The 13,501-nt window shown below is 43.0% G+C and overlaps 2 protein-coding genes and 1 pseudogene across 2 annotated transcripts in view; all 3 read left to right on the top strand.

Annotated features, from left to right (window-relative positions):
- Positions 1-13,501, top strand: part of LOC132157469 (dystonin-like) — a 199,244-nt gene that overhangs the window by 102,202 nt on the left and 83,541 nt on the right. Inside the window, exons 29-36 of the mRNA XM_059566826.1 lie at positions 899-1,056; positions 1,220-1,398; positions 1,785-1,923; positions 2,018-2,211; positions 2,324-2,486; positions 2,560-2,643; positions 6,290-6,397; positions 6,500-6,598. Coding sequence (XP_059422809.1) covers positions 899-1,056; positions 1,220-1,398; positions 1,785-1,923; positions 2,018-2,211; positions 2,324-2,486; positions 2,560-2,643; positions 6,290-6,397; positions 6,500-6,598 — 1,124 coding nt within the window. The remainder of the gene's footprint in view (positions 1-898; positions 1,057-1,219; positions 1,399-1,784; positions 1,924-2,017; positions 2,212-2,323; positions 2,487-2,559; positions 2,644-6,289; positions 6,398-6,499; positions 6,599-13,501) is intronic.
- On the top strand, positions 6,974-8,463 carry LOC132157468 (uncharacterized). The gene is made up of 2 exons (XM_059566825.1): positions 6,974-7,754; positions 8,132-8,463. The coding sequence occupies exons 1-2, from the start codon at positions 7,186-7,188 to the stop codon at positions 8,154-8,156; spliced, it is 594 nt and encodes a 197-aa protein (XP_059422808.1). The 5' UTR covers positions 6,974-7,185; the 3' UTR covers positions 8,157-8,463.
- Positions 11,118-13,483, top strand: LOC132157467 (plectin-like; annotated as a pseudogene).

The raw sequence follows: 13,501 nt of genomic DNA, 5'->3' as shown, positions 1-13,501 counted from the left end.
CATTCACTTATGCCTCTCCTGTCTCCTGTTCAGAGAAATCAGGACTGAACTGCAGAGGCACTTTCTCTTTTGGTGTGAATGGGCCTTTATAGTGGCCAAAAATACTTTTGTGTGTTTTTTTTTTATTGAAAAACAAATCCAAGCCCATGTAACAAGAAGTAATGCACAACTATAATCATAATGCATTACAGTCTATAAAAAGTAACTTAGTAATGCAATTAGTTACATTTTCTTTGATCAACACAATATTGTAATGCATTACTTAGTAACTTTCCCCAACACTGACAGTGGCCCTATCAGGCAGCAGATAATGGTTTAACTATATTCAAATTAGCAGTGACATACAGCACACATGCTCAAGAAACACCTGTTCTCTTAAGCCGATTAAGAAGAAAATTATTACTATAAAGAATGACGTTTTATCCATTCACAGATCTCCTCATCAACATTAGAGAGCAAGTGCTTGTGGATATGGATATGCATTTAAATTTCAACTAGAAGTTTGACAAATGATCATATGTAATGCACCTAATTCTATTATTTAATTTCTATGTACACTTTATATATATATATATATATATATATATATATATAAATTATTTTTATTTTATTTTTTCCTCAAACTCCTGTTGGACTCGTCGTGAGATTTCATGAGTTCACTATCTGCCGCCCGTAATGTAGTAATAGAGTCCTTAAATATTATCTGCCAGATGAATTGTCAAAAAACCTAATTGCAATTATATGCACATTAAGGCTTATTGTGTTGCCACTAGCTACATTTGAATTATGATGTCACCGAGAAACTGGCAAACAAATGCACAGACTGCAGATTATTGTTTGGACATGGAGTCTCATCGATGTACTTATCTTGAATGTATTGTCCTCTGGTGGTCAACAGAAGAACACGAGGAGTCCATGTACAATCTCTTCATATCTGAGGTGCGCAACTTCCGCATGCGGGTGGAGGGTCATGAGGAACAGCTGATCCGGAAAATCCGTACCCCGCTAGACAGAGATGATCTGCAGGAGTGTGTGCTGCGCATCACCGAACAGGAGGTTTGTTATAAATGTTATGAATGAATATAATATAACAGTTTAGTACAAAAAAAAAAAAAAACTTTTTTGGTACCAAGTTAGATTACCACTTCATTTGTTATGTAAAATCTGGATCCCAAAGCAAAATCAGTTACGCCTGGCTTCTCTTCTCATACACATCCAGAAGAATAAGGTAGAGCTGGATAGGTTGAAGGATGACCTGGAGAGCCTGAGTGAGAAATGCGAAGTTTTCCTCAGGCAAGCAGCTGCCTCTCCATCCGTCCCTGCGCTTTCCTCTGAGCTGAACATCCTCACTCAGAGCATGAACCAGGTCTACTCCATGTGCTGCATCTACCTGGAGAAGTGAGTCTTTACTTTGTCCTCAAATGAGGTGTGTTTGAAAGATTTGAGGAGAGTTTATTGAATAATTAGCTGGAGACGTGACCTAGTTTTAGTAAGTGTGCTGAGGTGCTCATGCAAGTATTGTGAGTTTGAATCAGACTTGTGGCACTTTCTAGTTGTTCCCTTTTCTCCACATCATCTCATGCCTGCTTTCTTGTCCTTGTAACATGTTCCCAGCATTATCCAAACTTCAGATTGCTATTATCAGGCTAATGTAAATTTATCTTTAAATTTAAACTATGTCTTCATTTCTTGTTATGGTCAGCACTTAAATATTTCATCAGCTAGAAATCACTGGTATATGATTTCTATCTGACTTGTTTGATTTGATCATCTTTTTCACTCAGGCTGAAGACAGTGAGTTTGGTGGTGAAACACAGTCAGAGTGCCGAAGCTCTGTTAAAGCTTTATGAATCAAAGTTGTGCGAGGAGGATACAACCAATGCTAATATCAAATCTATTGATGGCGTCATGAGCACTCTTAAGGTAACACAATCTCATTGTAACTTTGAAAATGCCGTCTTGATGATGGCTCAGCCATTAAATATCTTTGGCTTAACACTTTCATTTGTAACTTTAGCAATGGAGGTCTGAAATCGATGAAAGGCGTGAGATATTCCATGACTTGGAGGACGAGCTGCAGAAGGCACGAGTGGTCAGTGAGCGCATGTTCAAAACGCACAATGAGAGAGACTTTGATTTGGATTGGCACAAGGAGAAGGCTGACCAGCTCAAAGAACGATGGCAAAACATCCAGTCTCAGATTGAAAACAGGTCATTAAGTGGATGCTTTTGCCCCTAGATAATTCTGTGCTGCAACGATAAGTACATTTCTCATTTATTTACCTTCATAATGTGTGATATATTGATTTTTCATGGTTATTAGGCTCCGGGACCTGGAAAGCATCAGCAAATCACTTAAGTATTACAAAGACACATACAACAGCCTTGATGAATGGAGCAAAGAAATGGAAGCCAAGCAGCTCAAGACCCAAGAGAATCAGCCCGAGGACAGCAAGGCATTGGCTGAGTTCCTTAATCAGCAGAAAGTACGAAAAAAAAAATTTGTACTTATTTATATACATTTTTTGCATCAAATCCTAACATAGAATTTATTTCTAGGTTTTGGTCGCAGAAATTGAGCAAAAACTAAGCAAATTTGAGGAATGCCAGAAGTATTCAGAGCAGTATGCAGTCGGAGTGAAAGTAAGACAAAATTATCACTTTGAAATATTCTGACATATTGTCACGCTGTCTGGTCTCTGTTTCCCTGAGTCTCCACTAGAGGTCTCACTTCCCCATAGGCACCTCACCGTAGGCATTACAATTCCCACAAGCCTTGTCCCTTCATCACAGTAATTGCACTCCTGTTAATTGCACTCAGGTGTCTTCACTTGTTAGTCATTATCCTCCCTATATTAACCAGTCCTTTTCTGTTTTGTCTGCATCGAGTCCTTTCTTTCCGTCACCCAGTTTCCTCGCCTTCCGAGTTCCTCGCCTTCCGAGTTCCTGTTCCCGTTCCTGTTCCTATTCCTGTTTATTTATTTGTTTGGATGAATTTTTGGTTTTGACCCCTGCTTGTTGATTTCTCCTTGGATTACCCATTAAAACCCTACTTCAATTGGATCTCTCGTCTCCTGCGTTTCACTGGGTCTTCGATCGTAACAGAAGGACTCCATCAATGTCGAGATCCAGCGGTGTGGGTCTTCATTCCCGTTCCCCAGCCAGTATGGTGGAGCGGAGGGCGAAATATTTAAAATTAACCACCCTCTGCCAAGAGGGCAATGAGGTGGGTGCCATTGCACAAATGTTCTGGCCCCTAACTGAGGGGATGGGATATAATGATGAGGCCCTAAAGGACACTTTCAATACCGGGCTGGATGACCCGGTTCCTCGAACTGAAATGGAGCAGTTGGACGCCTATAATTTCTGGGAGTTCGTATTTTTTTTACAACATCGGTCTCCATGGAATACCCCAGCCACACCTGTCACTCCCGGTGGGATGGCCGATTCTAGACCGGGGTCTACAGACAGGAGGACCGCCAGCCCAGCGCCACTGCACAAGATGGCCGCCAGCCCAGCGCCACATCACAAGGTGGTCGCCAGCCCAGCGCCACGATGCAAGATGGCCGACAGCCCAGCACCACAGCACAAGGTGGTCGCCAGTCCAGCGTCACGACGCAAGATGGCCGCCAGTCCAGCGCCACAGCACAAGATGGCCGCCAGCCCAGCACCACTGCCCAAGATTGCCGCCAGCCCAGCGCCACGGCCCAAGATGGCAGCCGGTCCAGAGTCATGGCACAAGATGGCTGCTTGTCCAGCACCTCTGCACAGGATGACAGCCACAGTTGACCCTCCAGAGTCGAGTCAGGTTCCCGTTGACCCTCCAAGTCAAGTCAAGTCACCTTTATTTATATAGCGCTTTAAACAAAATACATTGCGTCAAAGCAACTGAACAACATTCATTAGGAAAACAGTGTGTCAATAATGCAAAATGATAGTTAAAGGCAGTTCATCATTGAATTCAGTGATGTCATCTCTGTTCAGTTAAATATTGTCTGTGCATTTATTTGCAATCAAGTCAACGATATCGCTGTAGATGAAGTGACCCCAACTAAGCAAGCCAGAGGCGACAGCGGCAAGGAACCGAAACTCCATCGGTGACAGAATGGTGAAAAAAACCTTGGGAGAAACCAGGCTCAGTTGGGGGGCCAGTTCTCCTCTGACCAGACGAAACCAGTAGTTCAATTCCAGGCTGCAGCAAAGTCCGATTGTGCAGAAGAATCATCTGTTTCCTGTGGTCTTGTCCTGGTGGTCCTCTGAGACAAGGTCTTTACAGGGGATCTGTATCTGGGGCTCTAGTTGTCCTGGTCTCCAGAGTCTAGTCAGGTTCCCGTTGCCCCTTCAGAGTCTAGTCAGTTTCCTGTTGACCCTCCAGAGTCAAGTCATTTTCACGTTGACCCTCCAGAGTCGATTCAGGTTCCCGTTGACCCTCCAGAGTCAAGTCAGGTTCCCGTTGACCTTCCAGAGTCGAGTCAGGTTCCCGTTGACCTTCCAGAGTCGAGTCAGGTTCCCGTTGACCTTCCAGAGTCGAGTCAGATTCCCGTTGACCTTCCAGAGTCGAGTCAGATTCCCGTTGACCTTCCAGAGTCAGGGCTAGTCTCCGTTGACCTTCCAGAGTCAGGGCTAATCCCCGTTGACCTTCCAGAGTCAGGGCTAGTCACCGTTGACCTTCCAGAGTCAGGGCTAGTCACCCTTGACCTTCCAGAGTCAAGTCAAGTCACCGGTAAACTTCATGGGCAAAGTCAAGTTACCGGTGTTCTTCATGGGCAAGGGCAAGTCACCAATGATCTTCATGGGCAAGGCCAAGTCACAAATGTTCTCCATGGGCAAAGTCCAGTCATCAGTGTTCTTCATGGGCAAAGGCAAGTAACCATTAATCTTCATGAGCAGAGTCAGGCCACCAATGATCTTCATGAGCAGAGTCAAGTCAGCATTGATCTTCCTGAATCCAGTCTAAAAACCACGGAATTACCAGAGTCTTTCCACGTCTCTGTGGAACTACCAGAGCCTCCCCACGTCTCTGCTGAACTACCAGAGCCTCTCCACGTCTCTGCTGAACAACCAGAGCCTCTCCACGCCTCTGCTGAACTACCAGAGCCTCTCCACATCTCTGCTAAACTACTAGAGCCTCTCCTCGCCTCTGCTGAACTTCCAGAGCCTCGCCACGTCTCAGCCGAACTCTTTGAGCGCTCGACTGATCCTGTCGTGGCCACGGAGGCCACCCTTAACTTGTTCATGTTCTCTGTTTCAAACTTGACTAACCAGAATTGCTCTCCGGTTAATTCAATCCCACTGTGGTGGTCTTCTGCGCCGTCCGAGTAGGCTCCTGTCTCGACCGCACGGATGTGGTGGTCTTCTGCGCCGCCCTGGTGGGCTTCTGTCTCGACCGCACGGCTGTGGTGGTCTTCTGCGCCGCCCGGGTGGGCTTCAGTCTCGACCGCACGGAGGTGGTGGTCTTCTGCGCCGCCCGGGTGGGCTTCTGTCTCGACCGCACGGATGTGGGGGTCTTCTGCGCCGCCTGGGTGGGCTTCTGTCTCGACCGCACGGATGTGGGGGTCTTCTGCGCCGCCCGGGTGGGCTTCTGTCTCGACCGCACGGAGGTGGTGGTATTCTGCGCCGCCGGGTGGGCTTCTGTCTCGACCGCACGGATGTGGTGGTCTTCTGCGCTGTCCTGGTGGGCTTCTGTCTCGACCGCACGGAGGTGGTGGTATTCTGCGCCGCCGGGTGGGCTTCTGTCTCGACCGCACGGATGTGGTGGTCTTCTGCGCTGCCCTGGTGGGCTTCTGTCTCGACCGCAGGGCTCCAATTCCACCTTGCTCCTCTCTGGATTCCTGCCCTGTCAGTTCGGCCCTGGGGACTGAATGTTAAGTCCTTCCTGGACTTGTGTTTTCCAGGACTCCCGAGTTCCTGTTCCCGCGCTTTTTTATCCTATTCCTGTTTATTTATTTGTTTGTTTGTTTGGATGTATTTTTGGTTTTGACCCCTGCTTGTTGATTTCTCTTTGGATTACCCATTAAAACCCCACTGCGATTGGATCTCTCGTCTCCTGCGTTTCACTGGGTCTTCGATCGTAACACATATATGGTACCATATGGTAGACTGTAGTATGTGAACATTGCAGTCATGCAATAATTTTCCATAGTACCATTAAAGTACTACTGTGGAAATTTTGCCCATGATACTTCATCCCCAAAGCAAACAATAAAATAGACACTAAAATAGTAAAATGGCAATTAAGTATATGGCAATAGAAAGTTATTTAACTTCAGAATGTTTGTTTGTCTTTAAGGACTATGAACTGCAATTGATGACTTATAGAGCCATGGTTGACTCTCAGCAGAAGTCTCCTGTGAAGAGAAGAAAGATGCAGAGTTCCTCTGATGTCATCCAGCAAGAGGTATGAGAGGAAATAAAATCATTTTTATAACCATGGTTAATATTTTCATAAATTGGCTTTTTTCTTATGTTGGTATTATTTTTTGTTTGTTTGCCTCCTTAGTTTATGGACCTTCGTACACGTTACACGGCCTTGGTTACTCTGATGACACAGTATGTGAAGTTCGCAGGTGAAACACTGAAGAGGGCAGAAGAGGATGAGGTAGGACATTTGTTGACTTCCCATCTTTAATGCTTCATCCAGTAGAGTTGATTAGTATAGTAGATGAAGAACTATTGCTAGCTTTATTGCATGCTATTTGGCAAGACTATGCTTCCAGCCATATTTCATTCACCAATGACACATTAGAACAATGACATACACAAACATATTTTGGTGTTTCCTTCAATACAAAATGTTCCTCAGTGCTTGGACATTTATTTTGATACAAAATAGGCTGTATTTTGTATCATTGCTGGTTACCTTTGGTGTCTCTTGGGAAAGTATTTCCTTGAAACATGCTGAAGACTACATGCAAATATGGTGGTGGTTTTTAAACCTTCCATTGGTTAGTGGGCAAAGACCGCCTCTTCTCTTCCAGGTGGTTGACTGGAAGATGACTGTGTCTTTCATTTCAGAGGAGAAAGTCATTGGAAAATGCAGAGTACTTGAGCTGGACTGAGAGCATGGAGCTGCAGAAATCTGCAAGCGAAGAGGAGATCCCCAAGATTCGCCGCCAGGTACTGGAACTCGAGGCTTCGCTGTCCAACAAGTGACAGCAGCTGGACATCCTGGCAGCAGACCTTGAGATGCAGAAAAAGTCCACTGAGGATTTGACCATACAGAGTTCAAAGGCTGAGTATGAAGCCCAGAAATATCGTGTTGAACTAGAAGGTGTCATCAAAAGCAAGGTTTCCATCGAGCAAGAGTTGAATCATGCTCGCCAACTGGTTCAGCAGTCAGAGGCCAAACAGGCCTCCATGGAAGTGAGCCTCCGCAATCTTAAAAAGAGCATAGAGGAGAGCACATTAGCCCGTAAGAAGCTGGAAGATCCTTTACGTCGCAAGGACAGTGACGTCCAGGGCCTGGAGGAGCACAGTCGTACGTTAGAGCGAGAACGTAGGGCTAAGGAAGATGCCGAGGCAGAGCTTCTTAGCCACATGAGAATCATGGAAATGGATCTGGCCCACCAATCAGAAGTCAGGATGATGCAAGTTGAATCAGTGTTGGGTTTCTCCAAAGATGGTGGACAACTGGCAACTTTTAAAACCAGTTCTTCAATAATCCACTCTGAATCTGAGGCAGAAGTCCTGCAACGCAAAATGGAGGAACTCATTATGGGCAAGAAGCGAGCTGAGACTGAAATCATGTCCTTGAGGTCTGAATTGAACTTAATTATTGTGCACAAAACTGTGGCTGAGGAGAAAGCTCAATGTTTCAAAAAACTCTTAGATGAAGCAAACAACAGGCTTTTGAAGCTACAAGTGGAAAATGATGCAGATAGGTCTAACGTGAGACAGAAATCAGAGGAGTTGAGACATGAAACGTCTGGATTAAAAAAAATCTGTCTATGTGTATCAAGAACAAATAAAGTCTCTCCAAAGAGACAAATCTGCTCTGGAGCAAAGAGTGCTGTTCCAGAAGACAGAGGTTGATGGCCTAAAACAGCAGCTCAAGGTCAATCAAGGAAAGCTTCTACAGTGGACCTCCTTGGAACAGGAGAGCACTCATAAGTTGAGGTGCTTGGAAGATGAGTTGTCTTCCAAACAATCTGAAGTAGAGCAGATGACATTCAAGGTGAATAAACTTAATAGAAATAATCAGTTATTGGAAAGTGATACCCGACATCTTAAGGTAAGTATTGAGTCAATCCAGCAGGACAAAGCACATGCTGACCAAAAGATTAAAACCCTGAAAGGTGAGGCAGAGGTTTTAAAGAAGCAACTGCAGAGAGCCAAAGAAGAAATCAATCTGAACACAAGAACAGAGAAGGAAGCTGAACTAAAAATCTAAAACCTTGAACTAGAGCTTCAGAAAAGTTCCTTGCAAATGACACAGCTTATCAGGAAAGTAGAAGAACTTAGTAAGATTAACATGGAGAATGAACGTTCCATTAAAAATGTCAAAGCAGAGCTTGACAGAGCATCCATCGAGACTGACATTAAGGAGCAGCAAATGAATAAACTCAGATCCCAGGTAGAAAGTGCAAAATCTCAGGTAAAAATCGTTGAAGAGGAACTTCTGAACAAAACACAGGTATCTCATGAGCTTCAATTCAGACTTAAAGATTACAATAAAGAAGCCAAAAAGACCACCGAGCTACAGCAGAAGATCAAGTCTCTCACACTGACCATCATCAGCTATGAAAAAGATATTTCGAGTATCAGTGTAACCTCTGAGAGGAATCTGGCCAATCAGAAGGTTCAGGAACATAAAGTCGAGATAAATTACCTGAACATGGCTTTAAAAAAAGCCATAGGAGAATCTCAAAGGGAGTCATCTGAAGGTAAAAAGAACTTGTCAAATGTTCGAGAACATGAAAATGAGCTTTTGAAATGTAAGCAGACGATTAGCAGGATCATTGGAAGTTCAGAGAAGGCCACGGTAAGCCTGAAACAGGACATTTCATCTCTTCAGAGGGATAAGCAAACAGCTGACCAGAAGTTACAGGTTTTAAAATGTGAATTTGATGATCTTAGTTCCACTCTAAAAATAACAAAAGATGAGCTACAGCGAGTGACTGAAGAAAACAGGTTAAGTCAGTCCAAACTCAAAGAGCTAGAGGCAGAACTCCTTCTGTTATGCAAGAATTGAGCTCAAGTGCGGATAAATCTGTGCAGAATTTAAAACAAGAGCTAGTCACTTTTCAGAAGGATAAGAATGCAGCAGTAGACAAAATCACAAGTTTAACTCGGCAAACATCAGAGCTGAAGCAGAAGTTGAGACAAACCCACGAAGAGCTTAAACAGAAGCAAAATCAAACAGCAGCTGCTGAGCTGAGGTCACAAAAGCTTGGTGAACAGTTGGACAACTGTAAAAAGATGCTTGATGATCTCAAAGGTAAGCTCGATTTACAAAAGATAGGCTATGAGACTCAACTTCAGCCTGTGCAGGCTGAAATGGTGCAAAAGCTTTCGCTGCAGGAATCACGCTTAAAGTTGGAGCATGAGAGGAAATTAAAGGAGCGCTCACATACTGTGGAAACTGCTGAGAGAGACAACAAGCACCTGTCTCAAGATGTGGAGAAGCTGAAAACATTAATTGCTAATGCAACAAAAGCCAAACAAGAGGCTGAAGAGCAACTCTGCAACGTACGCACGCAGTTGGATGAATCTCACAGGAAGAGCGTGATACTTGACCTTGAACTTCTCAAAGCAAAATCCAAGATTTCTGATTTAGAAAATGAGAAAATCAGAGTAAAATCCAGTATTTTTCATCGTGACAGTATCCACAATGACAGTTCCAACGAGATATCAAAGTTAAAGCAAATGTTGACAGAGACCGAGCAAAAATTAGACATCTCAGAAAGGGAAGCAAGAAGTCTAAATGAACAGATTGTTTCATACATCAGTGAAATGAAGTCTCTACAGGAGAGGAATCTAAGGCTTGAGGTAGCAGTCAGTTCTGAGGAGAAGCATCTGAAAGAACTGGAGGCACTCAGACAAGCCAGTCATCAGTGTGCTAAAGATGAAGAACTGGCAAAGCTAAAGACTGAACTCCAGCTGACTCAGAAAATCATTGCGTCGTACGAAGAAGCGAAACGGAATCTGGAGGAGGAGCTCAAGAAAATTAAAATGAGCTCTGAGGTACGACTTTAATTGTATTCACAGATTTATAAAACTATCATTAAAGGTGAAGTGTGTCGTTTCAATTTCCATTTCACTGAACCAGAGTTCAGTTACTCCCCCTGTATTCTATTGGCACCTGTATTTTGCAGGTCAGAATAATGTGGGTCTGGTAATCATGGTCATCAAAGTGGCAACTCTTTGTTGTTGTTGTTCTGTAATGGCAACGCTGGACAAAGCAGAAAAATAGCTGGGTTGTTTGCCTCACTTTTGTACTTTGGTCTATCTAGCATCAATGTTCTGGAAAATTTCTAGAGAAGTCCGTTTCTGCTGGGGGTGAGCAATTTGACCAATCATAGCTCACTAATAACAGTTCATTTCTGAGACTGAGGACAACTGCGTTCATATCAGCAGCAAACCATACTGGATTCCACACAAACCATACCACAGCCCAATCTATTCTTTAAGTGGACTAGGCCACACTTTCACAGGTGCAACCTGAGTTTGAAAAAAAGTGTTCACTTCATCGAAATGAAGCACATTCTAACAAGCAAATCCAAGTGCCATTTAATAGTTGACTGTTCTTTTGCAGAATTTGATCATCAGTTGCACATATATACTGCCATGATCACTATAAATCTTAATTATAATTATGTTTACCACCTGCTTACCCCAGACAGTAATAGTGCCTTGTTTATTGCAGCAAGCATATATTTTTCACTTGTGTAAATAAAAGCATTAGAGGATGGGAGAGAAGGGCAGAAAGGAAACTATTAATAATTATTTCTTGCAGTTCTGTTAATGCAGAAATTACACACTTCACCTTATTTCTTACATAAATATATTCAATATATACATGTATAATAGTAACGTATTTATTTATATAATAAAACATGTATTAAAATGTAATTATATACTATTACACTTATTTTGACATTTTCATACTTTAATAGCATAAATGATCTCATGCTTGCAAGTAGCTACACTGGAAAAAGAAAACATTCTGGAGGAGCTACAAAAAGTAAAGCAAAGCAAAATGCAAGTGATCACTGAAAGAACACTGGATTATACTACCAAGAAACCAGAAAATTCAGTTTCACTCCAGAATTCAAATGCTTTTGAAATACACATAAACCAGGTGATGGTTGGTAACAGTCAGAGTGAGATCACTGACACTGTACTTAGGAAAAGCTTGGTGTCTGATAAAGGCAGGTCTGGTAAAAGCCAGACTGTTTCATTCAATGTCATTGATCCTGATTCTGACTCGCCTATAACAAGTAAATCAAAAGGGCTAAAAATGGAGTCGTCTTCCAATAAAATTCAAGGTCTCGGAGGAAGGATAAGTATTAAAAAGTTGGTAAAAACTAAAATAATTACTCAGGAAATTGCACTCAAGTTGCAAACAGGCTTCATCACTATAGAGGAGATAGAAGCATCACTTGCTCAATTCACTGGTAAACCATCCTCAATTGCAGGTGTTTACATGGAGTCTAGCAAGAAAAGGCTGTCTTTCCTAGACGCTGCAGCAGGAGGATTTATATCTAAAACCTATGCCATTGAGTTTCTGGAAGCACAAGCTGCCACAGGATGCATCATTGATCCTATGACAGGCCAGGCGTACTCACCGTCAGATGCTTTTGAGAAAGGTGTCATTACTGGGGATCTCAAGGATAAAATAACTGAAGCTTACAAAGCAGTCAGTGGTTATACTCATGCTGGGAAGATTCTTTCAGTGTTTCAAGCTATGGAAGAGAGAATTATAGACAGGCATCGAGGAAAAGCTTTAATAGAAACACAGATCGCTACTGGAGGGTTGATTCATCCATTGATTGGATGTAGGGTGCCCATGGATGGTACGCTAGAGCACGGGCTCATAAATCAAGCCACACTTCAAAGTCTCTATGATCCAGTCAGTAACCCAAACGATTTTCACTTCCCAGAAACAGGGCAGAAGGCGTAATATAGCGAACTGCTCAGAATCTGTGTGTATGATGTCAACGGTGGAGTGTATCTTCTTCCTTTTGGTGATCAGCATTTGTACACCCTCTCACCGTCCAGCAGACACAGGATATCGGTTATTGACACTTCTAATGGTGTTAAAATTTCTGCTTACGAAGCATATAAGGCCGGCTACATTGACAGGGAAACCTACCTATTTCTCTCACAACAAGAGAGTGAATGGCAGGAGATAACAATGATGGACTCAAGTAGGAACCTTCTACACATTCTAACAGACCATAAGAGTGGGCGGCAGATTTGCATTGAAAATGCTCTTAGTCTGAAAATTCTCCAAATGGAAGAGCTCAACAGCTTCCGGAGTGGTCAGCTCAGTATTTCTGAGCTCGCTGATCTTTTGATTTCCAGAAGAGTTGTCTTTAAAGTCCCAAATGGTCCCGTTGCTGGACTCTGGGATTTGTCTTTGAAGAAACGACTCCCGGTTTTCAAAGGACACCAGCAGAACCTTGTGGACTGTCTCACCGAACTGAGGTTGCTAGAAGCTCAGGCTTGCACTGGAGGCATCTGTGATCCAGCATCTGGAGAAAGGGTTCTGTTTAAAGAAGCTCAACATCGAGGACTCTTGGATGAAGGTTTTGCCAGACAGCTCCAGTAATGTGAGCAAGCCTATTATGGTATCATTCACCCTCAGAATGGAAAGACTTTGACTGTGGCTCAGGCGATGCAAGAGAACCTTTTCCCAAAAGATGTCGGATTGAAGTGTCTTGAGTTTCAACTAGCGACTGGTGGGCTCATTAACCCAGAGAGCCAAGAGATAGTCTCTTTGGATGATGCAATACAGAATTGCTTGATTGACAAACCAACTGCTGCACATCTTCAGCATGACAACTCCCATTCGAAATGCATCACTTGCCCCAAAACCAAGTGAAAAAATGTCTTTCAAGGAAGCTCTAGAAAAGAGTATCTTTGACAGCCACTCTGGGTTTGTCCTTCTAGAAGCAACCAAGCCCCATAGTACTGGCAATACTTCATTCTTCCAATACTTCTGGACATATCGGCCCTTCTGATATGGTTCTGGACAGTGCCTAAAATCTAAAACCAGGTCATTTTTGGTGAATGTTTTATGAACGGCAGAAAAAAGTAATTGATATGGCTAGTTTATTTGCTACCCTTTGTGGTGGCACTTTATCAAACATAGAAGAATATATTGATTGTTATGCTGAAAAATTTCTAAGTCAGAATGGTGAAAATGGGAGTTTTTAAATATGGGATTTTTCTACTGTAAGATATTATTTAAAAAATTAATTTCCATTCATTTCTTTTCAATTGCATTTTTTATTTATTGCCAAGCATGCTTCTTCATAAAATGGCTGGAAGCTTTCTT

Source organism: Carassius carassius, chromosome 14, assembly GCF_963082965.1.
Source record: "Carassius carassius chromosome 14, fCarCar2.1, whole genome shotgun sequence".
NCBI classification, from domain to species: Eukaryota; Metazoa; Chordata; class Actinopteri; order Cypriniformes; family Cyprinidae; genus Carassius; species Carassius carassius.
Note: the sequence above shows the minus strand (reverse complement) of the source record. Positions and strands in the feature narration are given on the sequence as shown.

What these genes read in the sequence shown, in the direction of transcription:
- LOC132157468 (XM_059566825.1), top strand. Translation starts at nt 7,186, where the DNA reads ATGCAGAAAAAGTCCACTGAGGATTTGACCATACAGAGTTCAAAGGCT. An exon ending in ACTGAAATCATGTCCTTGAG is followed by an intron (nt 7,755 to 8,131) that starts GTCTGAATTGAA and finishes TTGGAAGATGAG; the next exon opens with TTGTCTTCCAAACAATCTGA.